The 13,097-nt window shown below is 34.7% G+C and overlaps 1 protein-coding gene across 8 annotated transcripts in view; it reads left to right on the top strand.

Annotated features, from left to right (window-relative positions):
* Robo1 (roundabout guidance receptor 1) overlaps positions 1-10,461 on the top strand; it is a 1,075,667-nt gene extending 1,065,206 nt beyond the window's left edge. For all 8 annotated transcript variants that reach the window (XM_074072928.1, XM_074072923.1, XM_074072927.1 and 5 more), the window contains 3 exons: positions 1,352-1,660; positions 7,378-7,574; positions 8,792-10,461. In XM_074072928.1, coding sequence (XP_073929029.1) covers positions 1,352-1,660; positions 7,378-7,574; positions 8,792-8,806 — 521 coding nt within the window. In that variant the 3' untranslated portion in view covers positions 8,807-10,461. The remainder of the gene's footprint in view (positions 1-1,351; positions 1,661-7,377; positions 7,575-8,791) is intronic.
* Positions 10,462-13,097: the final 2,636 nt, after the last annotated feature.

Here is a 13,097-nt window from a genome sequence, read left to right as displayed (position 1 = left end):
GTATAACTTTACATGCAGTATAATTTGTTGTTTGAAGAGTCTTGTGTAAGTAACGAGTGATTCTCTAGCATTGAACTCTCTTGAAATTTGGATTTTATATGCCACTGCCTGTTTTATACCTCTTATCTGGATATTCCAAAAGCTCTTCTCAGTCACTTTTCTAAAATTGAACTCATATTCTTTCTTCACAGATATCTCTTCCTCCTTCCTGTATTCCATATCTTCAGCACTGTTTTTCTCATCTACCTAGTTAACTATGGAAAAATTCTTAAAAATTATTGTAGATTCTTTCCTGTCCATTGATCATTAAACAATACTGATTTTCCTTCTTTAATCTCTCAAGCACATCCACTCTTCATTTGAACTGTCACCAAAACAGTTCTATCACCTATCATTACTTATATGAAATATGAGATATTATAATAACCTCTTGGCCTCCTGGAGTGAATCCTTTTTTTTAAAACACCATCCTTTCTCCTATAGCCAGTATAATTGAAGTCTAGAATGCAGCTCATATTCTTCTACTAATTTACCAAATATTAGTAAGACAAATCTTTCTTCCTTAGGGTGTACATGGGAGTCATTTTAAAAAGCAGTACTGCTTAAGGAGAATAAATTTTACAGATATCAAATTTTATGCCTACTTCTGAAATTTGACTATGATGTAAAAAATGGAATTGATGTATGATATATATTACTTAAAATATAACTATAATAAGAAGTTAACCTATATGTATACCGTGGTCATCTAGTTTAAAACTCTGACCTATAGTCAGAGTGGAGCAATCCATCATCATTGGATGTTAGATTGTAAGTATGTGAGTGAATGAAGTAGTATAGAGTAGCAAATCAGAAATTAAGAACCTGGGGGCATTAGTCCTGGATCTGGTGCATTTAGTTTTGAGATTGGAAAGTAGCTGAAAGTCTATGTGGAGCTTCTTTACCTACAAAATAAGAAGAAATTTAAGACAACTTAGCAATGTCAAACAAGTCTCAACTCAACCACCAAACTTAATTTGAAATGGTTTGCTGAAGGCATAAAGGTATACATCTGAGATCAGCAACCATATGTTAAAATCATTAGGAAGTTCTGCCATGGTTGGAGTAGGGGAGGTTACAGTTCATGTGCCCAGTTTTAGTTAGCTTCAAAATAAATAATCTCTAAGTCCCAACTCTCTCATTCAGTAGTCATGTGCTAGATGCTAAACACACATTAAAATTGTTTGTCTTCTCAATCTTTGGTTCATTTAAGGGACAGTATCTAACAGTTGAATGTGACTCTAATAATAGTTCTAATTTTTATGACTTTATAAATGACAGGCTTTTATAGTATTTTAAATATTCTTTATAGATCTTCCACCTCCTCCAGTGCCACCACCTGCTATAAAATCACCCACTGTCCAGTCCAAGGGACAGATGGAGGTACGACCTGTAATGGTGCCAAAACTCCCTTCTATGGAAACAAGAATGGACAGACCATCGGATAGAAAAGGAGGCAGTTACAAGGGTAGAGAAATATCGGAAGGAAGACAAGTTGCTGACCTGCGAACAAATCCAGGTGATCTCAGAGAAGCACAGGAACAGCAAAATGATGGGAAAGGACGAGGAAGCAAGGCAGCAAAACGAGACCTTCCACCAGCAAAGCCTCATCTCATCCAAGGTACTGATTTTTTCAAGCAGCTGGTAAACATAGATTAACATATGTTTTCAAGATACACAGTTAGGCTGTACAGAGCCTATGAAAAATGGTAAGATTAAAGTTTGCTCTCTAAAAATGGAAATAGGCACATTCCTAAAAAATTTAATACAATTCATTCCAATACATAACATTATTCTATATTTCTCTGGGGTGGTGCCAATTGAGATGGGTTTTGTTGTTGTTGTTGTTTTGGTTTTTGGTGGTACTAGGGATTTGAACTCAGGGCATCACGCTTGCTAAGCAAGTGTTCTATCACTTGGGCCACTCTGCCAGCTCTGAGTTGGGTTTTAAAGGAAAGCATGATTTCAACTGATTAAATACGGAGAAGAGGATATCAGATAAAGGAAATGTGTTGAGAAAAGAATATGAAATTGTGAAAATGAATGTTTAGTGAACAATAGTTTCCAGTTTTGCTGGAGAAAAAGATGCTTTGTGCTAGAAATAAATAAAGACAAAACTAGAAAGGTGATTAATTTGGAAAAGCTATGGGTAATGTTGTAAAGTTAAATAAGAACTGGTAGCCAGTAAAGAATGTTGAGTGAGAAATGCCATCTGATTTGTCACTGTACTGTATAAACAGTACAATGAAGGAAAAGACTAGAATCAGATAGACAATTATAATAATGTATGCATAGAATATGAAAGCAGTGAGTTAAAATGTTGTGAATGAAAAGGAGAGAATAGCTTTCATAGACATGTTAGAGATGGCCAAATAGGACTGGGTGACTAATGAAATGTTACTATGTAAATTAAAATAAATATAAATTAAAAGTTATTCAGATTCTGATTAGGTGCCCCTATATGTCTTATAGAATACAATTGTATTAACCAAAATAAAAAAAAGAGAAAATGATATATTACAGAGGGAAAATAATTTCAGTTTTGAATTGATTGTGATGCTGATAATATGGATATAAAGAAAATCAGTAAGTGTTTAGAGAATTGGGTTAAGAAAATGTGACCTTTGGTCTGAAGTTAAATGGATGCAAGTGGAAGACATTATGTTAAGTGAAGTAAGCCCAGCTCAGAAAGAAAAAGGCTGCATGTTTTCTCTTCATATGTAGAAGATAGACACAACACAAATACAAGCAATATTATGAAAAACAGATCATACGAAGGAGAGGTACTAATGAGAGGGGCGGTGAGCAAAAGAAGGAAGTTAAGAAGGTGAATATGGATGATATACTTTCTATATAAGAATTAATATAAAATTTTTAAACCTGTTGAAATCACCATAACAGAAGGACTAAGGCAGAGAGGAGAAAAATAGAGGGCATGAACCAGTTTGGGTTATAATACACATGTACATGAAATATTACAATGAAACACCCTGTATATCTATCTTAGACAAACAAAAATCTCATTTTAAAAAAAAAAAAACAGAGAACAGGAAGGTAAAACAGTTCCAGTCTGGGGGTTCGTACCAGAGGGAGGGAGGAGGATATTTAGGAAAGGGTATGGAAGAGTGACTGTAGTGAAAATATGTGCTCATGTATGAAAATGGGAAAATGAGACATGTTGAAATGGAGGGAGGGGATATAAAGGAGAATGATGGAGGGTGTGAATTAAACTATGATATATCATAAGAACTTTTGTAAATGTCACAATGTACCCTAGTATAACAATCATAAAATAAAATAAAATAAAAACACAAGGAGAAAGCTTAGGAGTAAAGAATGGATTTTAGAAATAGCAAAACAGAGGTAATAATTGTGTGAATTACAAAGATACAAGGATTATTAGCTGTGATAATACTGATTAATGTTTAGTTAGCACTTCTCTGGGAGGAAAAACGAAACAAAGGCCTAATTTGTACCCAATTGCTTACTTCTGTTGTGTAAATATTCTATTGCTGATATGAAGTGAAAAAAGAAATGAGTACACTAAGCTCTTGTGAGATGTCACAAGATATCACCCAAAGTCAAGAAAGACTATACTTAGAGGATAGGCAGAGGATCCACACTCTGTAAAGTGAACTGAAATTATCCATCCTAGAGGTATAGTAAGGTATCCAAGCTACTGAAAATAGTATCCTAGAGCTAGTAGACCACTTGCCTAGAAAGGCCTTGAGTTCGATCTTCAGCACTGCATAAATGTGCCTGTTTGTATATTCTAGAAAGAATGGAGGATGAAACTTTTAAGATAAGAAGTAATATAATATGCTACAGAGGTGAAAGTTGCATGTGAATGTAGAGGAAAAAAAGGATTTTGCAATATGTCATCCACAGCTAGTACTAAAAAGAACTGGTTTTAATACACTAGTCAAAATAGCAGCCAGACTGTAGAGGATTGGTAAGTGAATAGAAACTTTGAAAGGGAGGTGATAAGCAAAAACTCTTAGGAGGTTGGGTTAAGGAGGAAAGGCTGGGATAGGGTTTGGCAAGAAAGCCAAATGGGTGGAAGTGAAAATGTTTTAGGACAGGGGACATGAACATTATTATCGATAAAGAAGAAGAAACCATTTAAGAGGAAGAAAAACAAAAATAAGATAGATGGTTGATGCAGAAATTAGGAGTGATAGGGGAATGAACCTGGCAAAGCTATAGGGCATTTTACTGTCTTTTAATAGGCTGTATTTTGGTAAGATTTATCATCTGGATGTTCTGTTTTTGGTCAGCTCATTTGCTAACTTCATTTCAACACTCAACAATAGAGGGTGGTTCCATCTTGTACTGGAACTGAAACCTGACCTTCTAATCCAGCAATGAAGCGAGGCGTGTAGCTGTGCATTCCAAACACCTCTACTGTATGACCACAAAGTCCTTGGTGACAGCACAACCCAAAGTCTGAAACACTAATTAGCTTATTTCTATCCATTAAGTCAGAGTTGGTCTGGCACTGAACTTTTGACTCATATTGACTGTGCGCCAAGTAGTGATTTATAAATAGAATATAATGATATAAGTTACGAACTTTATAGCTGGCCAGAAAGTACAGACCAATTTCCTACTCATAGGCAAGCCCACTCCAAAATAGGTGAGATTTTTCAGGAGGAAACTACAAACCTGGAATGATCTGTTGTAGCAGAATAAAAACAAAGGGAAAAAATTTAAATAGATGTTTAGAAATTAAAGTTGCTGTTACATTATAAAAATTATTTCTGACTAGAGAACTAAGTCTGGGATCATTAATCTAGAAAAGAAGGACTCTGTTTCATAGAATGCTTACAGGTGCAATGGCGAGTTACTGTTTTAAGTACTCTTTTTTTCAGATTTTTATATGAGTCATACACTGTGTGTATGTGTCACTTCTATGCATTGCTGCAATTTTCACCTTTGTGATTCAATTTACATTATTTATTTAGTGAAAGAGACACCCTGATTTATATGTGCAATGAATGGTTATTTTTAATTAAGGAAAGTGGTCTTCTAGACTTGTATGTCTGATCTTTCTCCTGACATTTACCTGAGTTCCTTCAATTTATTTCTATATCTATCAAATATCCACTGTGTTATTAAGTTTTGTAGTAAGTGCTGAGATTTGTGTAAGTATAAACCTTGATTTCGGGGGGGAGGGGGAGAAGAGAAGGGAGGGGGAGAGGGAGAATCTATGAATTCACAGATTTTAAAAATTTACCTTTTAATTTCTGTGGTCTCCCTAGTGCCACTGCTCTTGATTACTGGGCCCTTCACATAGCCTATCTTGTACCACCAAGCACACCTTGAAGAATGAGCCAAACACCAATATTTTTATATTCAGTAGAACTTTCATGGTGCTATATTTGAGAGTCCAGAACAGGAACAATTAGCCCATGTTGTGAGCCCGTGTTGTGAAAATGTAGTGTTAGGAAGCATCTCCCTATCTTTCTTGGCAGCAATGACAGGTATTTATTGATGTCCTATTATAGGACAAGCTAGGAGTTTATCAACATGTAAAATAGACCAAAAAAAAAATACCTGTGCTCAGGGCAATTATATTCTATAACAGATTTTCAACTTATGAAAATGGATGAAATCACCCAAGATGAGTTGAGGAGAAACATATTTTATACAAACAACTTTGCACTAAGAAGAGAAAACTGTAGGGCACTGACATGTAAGAGAATTCCCAGAAGACTGGTCAGGAAGAGAAGGATACTAAGAAGTGAAGGTAATAGTAATGTGCAAATTGAGTGAGAGCAGTGAGAAGCGTAGAGATATAAGGACTGAAATTTGTTTAGCATTTTCAATTTTCTCAATTTTGAAGTAGTAATATTGATATAAATAGATTTTAGTGGGACACAGAGAGAATGGGATCTGCAACCTCCAATATTGAGCCCAAATTGCTTTTTTAAAGAAACTTTGCTGAGTGGGGAGGAGGGAAAGAAGGTATTGATTCCTGTAGAGAACAGACTTTAGGCAGTTTTTAGCAAGACAGTGATTTCTAACATATCGTAGCTTGAGAAAATGGAAGTCATTAGAAAGAAGCAGATATATGAAGCAGGGACAAAAGGAGAACGTCACAGAAGGCCAACTACTGTGAAGAGAAGTTGCCTGAGCAGTCATCCTCAAGAACTGTGAGACTCCTATGAGTGAACTGTGGATAGGGGTGAAAGTTGTGATGAGAAGAAAGAATAAGATGCCACCAAGAAGAACTATAATTGGCTTCGTAAGTAGGCCTCCAGGAGGAGAAAGTTTGTCATAGATGGGGGAGCAATGGCTTCTGGTGTTGATTAGCTGGAAACAAGCCTTCCACCTTACCGTACCCTTCCACTGAAGAGAACACCAGTGTACACTCAGGAGGAATCAAGTTTCACTTAGAAAATGTGGATAGTAAAGGAGGAATTTGAGGGTGGGGTTAAAAAAAAAAAAGCATGTAGAAGAGTTAGGTTTTTATATGTTTTATGTCCAAAGGGCAAAGTAGACAGGCTGTGGAGAAAAGTGAGCAGTTGAATCATGTATCATCAGTGAAAGTAGCAATAAATTTAAAATAATATGGAGATAGAAATTCAGGAAATACCAATGAACTAAGTACCTTGTCTTTTGAACTTGACACCAATGGCAGGCTTCTGAGATTCAAAGCCTGCAATGGAAATGTATTGTTGATGTAGAGGTTGGTACCTCCCTCAGTGGATAGGCAAGGGAACTCAGATTTGACTCTGATATTGTAGTTCTAGGAGACTGGGTTTGTTTTCTACTAATTCCTTATAATAACAGTTTATAGTTTATATAATGATTTCTCTAGCTTGTCTGAGTTCATATTAACACCAGATTTTCCTCTAAGTATAAGTTCTAATATCACTTTTTTGGAAAAGTGAGAACTACAATCAAAAATACTCACTCTGAGATCACCTGGTGAATGATGGATTTGGAACCCAAGCATGATTTCACCTTTGCTTTACCTCCTTTAGTGATACTGGTCCCAAGTGAGTTTGCTGTGAACACAAGCTTATAAGTAGAATCAATTCAAAACCCAGGCACAAAGCTTGTTATTTTCATTTTCAAAAGACAGTGCTGCATTATTCATTACACTTACAGTGTCCTCATTTGTTCCTCAAAGTCACTCTTGCTACTCCATGTGGAAACAGAGATTGATATGAATTATACATTATGCAGTATACACTAGTTGTTTGGTGACATTGGGATTGGAACTCAGGATCTCACGCCTGTAAGGCAGGCATTTTTACTGCTTGAACCACTCCACCAGCCTTTTCAGTACACAGTAGTGTTCACATACATCTGTTGTGTTTACTTCCACAGAGGATATTCTACCTTACTGTAGACCAACTTTTCCAACATCAAATAATCCCAGAGATCCCAGTTCCTCAAGCTCAATGTCATCAAGAGGATCTGGAAGTAGACAAAGAGAACAAGCAAATGTAGGTCGAAGAAATATTGCAGAAATGCAAGTACTTGGAGGATATGAAAGAGGAGAAGATAATAATGAAGAATTGGAGGTATCTATAATTTTCTCCCAAGTTTTCAAACATTAGACTATAGTTGTTATGTCAGCCTAAAAGTTAGGAACATCAATCAGCATTAGAGAAATGTTACTGTTTTATCACAAACTTTTCTGTATTCTAATGTCTGTGATGCCAGAAACTGGAGTTCTGAGAATTTAAGGATTTTTCTGAAATGTATTTTATAACTTTAAATGTCAACAGTGGTTTCTTTGCAGCTCTGTGGTTTATATTCATTTCCATATTTTCAGATAAGAAAGGTATAGTATATGCCAAACACATTCTTAGGAAATAAAATCTACTGCTTTAGACATTTTACAATACATATTGTTACATGAAAGCTCATTCAGGTGATAGTTTTATGATGTAAGTGGAAGTGTGTAGTCTGTGATATCTGTCACTCTAGTGATCATAAGGGTTAATTTGACTGATTTAGCCAACTATCTACACCTTCACTCTTCTAAAAATATGAACCTACTCTGTGTCACTGTTCCAGATGGGGAACATATCTTGAGTCAAATATTTCCTCCTTTATTGGAATTTATAAAAAATTATACAAGATATAGTTGGAAGTCATATCATATTATAAAATCCCCTCCATTCTAAAAATTATTATGTTTTCTACATTTAATAAAAATAAACTGGGGATGAATTATTTTACAAATGTGTTTAATCTCAAATGGATGCTAAATAAGTATTAAACTATGACTATAATAGAAGATGAAAAATCATAACAAATTACATCTAATTGAATTGTGTTGGATAAGTCCCAATGTATTTTGATTTGGAAAGAAAGACTTCTTTCCTACAAATTCTATTATGTTGTCTTTGTTTTTTTTAAATAGTAGAACCAATTTGGGGGACAAAGAGTTAATTCCAATATTTAAAAGCAATGAAAACAGAGTTGTATTGAAGAGTTCAGGCTGAGGGGAATAGAGAACTCAGTATTCCTTCTCCTCACTCCGAGTCCTATGTTTCACCCTGCAACACCAAGGCATTGTGCAGACACTTTGGTGTTTGTTAGAGAACTGTTAGATTTGATACCAAGACCAACTAAAGTTAACAAGTGAATTAGGTGTCATGAGCACAATCCAATATTATGCCAATAAATGAATGAAAAATCACATTGGACTCTAAGAATAAGTGTGCCTAAGTAAATGAGACAATGCTCTTATGATTTATTTTCACATTTAACAATATTGCATTTCTTACAGGAAACTGAAAGCTGAAGTTAACCAGAGAGGCTCATGAGATCAATGTGAAAATTATCACTCAAGATGCCTCATGTCTGATGACACATGACTCCAGATAAAATGTTCAGTGCAATCAGAATGTACAAGTTGTCATTTTTATTCCTCTTATTGGGATACCATTTTTGAAAATTTTGTTGGTTTTTTTATTGTTGCTGTTTGATCCCTAACCTTTGAAGAACCTCCCTCTTCCCCCTCGCTGTTGGAACCATTACACTTTCAGGAAGGGAAGTTTTTTGACTTCTTGCTTCAGTCATAAGCCAGCAAGAACGAAAAGAACAGTTCTTTTGCATTTTGCCCCTGAGATACGGCATTGCACTGCTTATATACCAAGCTAATTTAGCAAAATATTGATCAAAGATACAAAGTTGATTAATCAACCTCATGCCAAGGGCTCTCAAAATATAATATTTCTATAACCAACTGCTAATGCAAATTAAAACATACTTCATTCTAACATTATGTTAAAATCAGTCTTTCATACCACCCTTTGCTGGGAGAAACTAAAAATATAGCAAATACAGAACTACAAATAATTTGAATGGGGTAGAAACATTGTAAATATATACTCTTTGCAACTCCTGGTGGTACTTTATTTTGTCTTCATTTCAATCATTGAAGTATATTCTTACTGGAAATGTACTTTTGGAAAAATAGGGCTAAGCCAGTTGGATCTCTGGTTGTCTAGTCATTGTCATAAGTAAGCCTAGCAAAAACTTTGTTCTATTTTTCAATCAAAAAGCAACTATAAATACGTATTACCAACAAATGGATGTTTTTGATGACCAATTAGGTAAGGACATCCCTATCTTAACTGGCCTAAATTTCTTCTGGTAGTGTCAGTTCAACTTTCAGAAGTGCCACTTAAGGAAGTTTGTTTGATTTTTGTTTTTGTAATGCACTGTTTTTAATCTTTTTTTTTTTTTTGGTTTTAAAAGCACAATCACTAAACTTTATTTGTAAACCATTGTAACTATTAACCTTTTTTGTCTTATTGAAAAGATGTTGAGAAGTGTTTTTAACCTGTTTTGTTAATGCTCTATGTTTGTATTTGGAATATTTGAATGATGACAGATGGTGAAGTAATGTGCAGACATTTTTGTGGGCCATGAACCAAATGGTTCATACTTTTCCTGGACTTAAAGAAAAAAAAGATTTAAGTTTGTTGTGGCCAATGTTGAAACTTACAAGATTTCCTTATAAGCTCAAATAGAGGCATTTACTTGCTTTGAATTGCCAAATGATGCCATGACTGTTGATTTTTATGACCTTTTTTTGTCATTATATAAATTTCACTGACTTAATAATTGGTGCTATTTGAAAGATTAAAAAAATGAACATTTATTCATGCCCAGGAACCAAGCCTGACCCCACTGGAAAACAAAGCCAAACAAATTTGAACCATAAAGAAAAGGCTGGTGTTCACCAAAAACTAAATGTGTTCATTTAGATAATTTGAAAAGTTCCATAGAAAGGGTGTGCAGTACTAAGGGAACAATCCATGTGATTGATGTTTTCATTATGTTCATGTAAGAAGCCTCTTATTTTTAGCCATAATTTTGCATACTGAAAATCCAATAATCAGAAAAGTAATTTTGTCACATTATTTATTAAAAATGTTCTCAAATACATCATTCTTTCTTGTGTTGAATTTTTTCATTGTGTGCTGATCAAATTTATTCCATTTAATCACAAAATCGTTTTGTCTTAACATTTCACCACTTTATTGCCAAAAGAGTAAAAATTCTCAATTAGTTTTATGAACATCCACATTTTACTTATAAGGAAAACTTCTCATTTATTTCATCTGAAATTCAGGATGTAAGGTGAATCAGAGTTTGAAGTTAACTATTTGATCGAAAATCAACTATTAAGGGTAGACTAGTTTTGATTATGTATGTGTATCTGAATTTTGGTTAGTGTGTTTCTAAAATAATCAGGAGTCAACTATGATAAATCTGAATTTGTAAATTTTGAACCACCTTTGTTTTGTCAACAGAAAATTATACCAGTCCAAAATGCTTATTAGTAAATATCTGCTTTCTTGTTACAAATACATGTGAAATTTTAAGAATATCATATACCTATCATATACTAGGTTGAACATTTTTATTCATTAAAGATAGTATATTCAAACATTCAATGTGGATGGATGAGATGGGTATCATGTCTTGGAAATGTCAAGAGCAATAGAATCTATTGAGTTTATTTTTCCTGTGACATATATTCTTCTACCTAAATTTTGTGTTTATTGCAATTTGAAAATCTGAGGACAAAATTGAAAAAGCAAGAGGGGTATAATTTGAAATTTAATTTTATAAAAATGAAATAATCACCATCATCTACTTATACATGAACAGGTCCACTGGTCAAGTAATCTGTTTCCAAGCTACTTCAAGGAAAAACTGGAGGGCCATGTTTAATAGCCTGATTTTTCTCTTTTCCTTGGTGGGCTAGCTAAATAAGTCAGTCTCTCTTTTTTATTATATAAAATATACACACAAATTATGTATATTAGAGGACCTGGGTTTAAGTCCCAGATTTGTCATGACTGTGTTTCCTTGGGCATGTTACTTAACCTCTAAGTCTCAGGTACTTCACCTGTAAATTCAATAATACCTACCTCATGGAGCTATTGTCATGATTTAGTGAGTTAATGTATATGATGTGGACTTTGTAACTTCCATAAACAATACAAGATACTGCTGTATTTATGGACTGAAATTCATTACACATGCAATCCCCATTTTTCATACATAGTTTGTTCCTAAAAATATGCATGAGAGTAAAAGAATAAATGTGGTATAAGGATGAGGGTGGTTCCATTTCTGGTAAGTAAAATTCACTGTGAAATACCTAATTGTGGAATAAATGCTTGGTGTTACTATTTGCTTCTTTGCTTTTGAATTCAAGATCATACAATGGATGGTAATATGGTGCTTTTAGCACTTTCTTTTACAATTCATGGGTGCAAACATGTCACTTGAGTTCTCAATAAATGGATTTAGTGTCTATTTTTGGGATGTTGTCTTATCTTATAGAAAAAAACTATATAATCTTAGGGGCCAGTAGCATACATCTATAATCCCAGCTATTCAGAAAGATCAAGGTTTGAGGCTAGTCTGGGAAAAAAAGTTACTGATCTAAATAAATAAGCTGAACATAGTAGCACACTTTGTAATCTTAGCAATTTGGAAAGTGTGGGTAAGAGGATCATGGTCCAAGGCCTGTGCCAGATAAAAAGACAAGACCCTATCCAAATATTAAATAAAATGAAAATGGACTGTGGGTGTTGATCAAGTGGTAGAGCACCTGCCTAGTAAGTATGAGGCCCTGAGTTCAACCCTCCAACACACACAAATAAGATACAATCTCAGATCCAGGTAAATTGGATAACACATGGCTTTGTTGGTCACTTTAGATACAGTCTGGATTTTTTTTTCTTTCTTTTCACTTGGCATCTAAATTCCTGAGAATGTCTCCAAGTATAGCAGACATGTGCCTGGGGGTGAGAAGAGAGGGGTCACCTAGCTTTGTTGTTCAAATTTCCAACCTTTGTCAAAACCTTTGCTCTGTATCCTCTGCTTCCCAGCCTCGATGCTCCTTATCCGTTAGCTCTCCCTGAGAGTTCCTTAAGCTCTTCTGTGCCATGCTGGGGCTTTAGAGACCCATGGTTAGTGATTGGTACTTCCTCAGAGTCTCACAGGATACCATTGTGTCTCCTGCAGTGATTGCCACATTTGGGATGTGTGTTGGTGGAGAAGAAGGTAAGAGGTATTATTGCCCCTTAGAAGAAACTAGCCTAATTTGCATGTCGAGGATAATCCCAATTAAGTTAGTTTGAAATCCACTATTTTACAAATCAAGAATTAGTTTCATTGAAATGTATCTGAAATTGGCGTGAATCTTATAGTCCTCCATGTTTTGCAGTCACTTTCAGCTAGTCAACATCAGGATATAGTTTTCACTGCTTGCTATCAAATAATGTGTGTCATATGAACAGATAGCAAGCATGTGTCAAACTATTTTAATTAATAAGGGAAATAGCTAGAAGGCAGAGCAGCTGAAGAGCAGCTGCAGAAGGAATTTAAAGATGGCTACTAAGGTAGTTAACTTTCCATAAGACAATACAAGCATGACATCATTATCTCTACTGGGCCAGAGAATCATAACGCCTATCTTTTCCTTTGTAGGCTAAGTGACTACTAACATTTAGAGCTGCACAAATTCCACACCTTTATTATTTGCAAATTATTAGTCAAAAGAATAT

The sequence above is a fragment of the Castor canadensis genome, chromosome 5 (genome assembly GCF_047511655.1).
Source record: "Castor canadensis chromosome 5, mCasCan1.hap1v2, whole genome shotgun sequence".
Lineage (NCBI taxonomy): Eukaryota > Metazoa > Chordata > Mammalia > Rodentia > Castoridae > Castor > Castor canadensis.
Note: the sequence above shows the minus strand (reverse complement) of the source record. Positions and strands in the feature narration are given on the sequence as shown.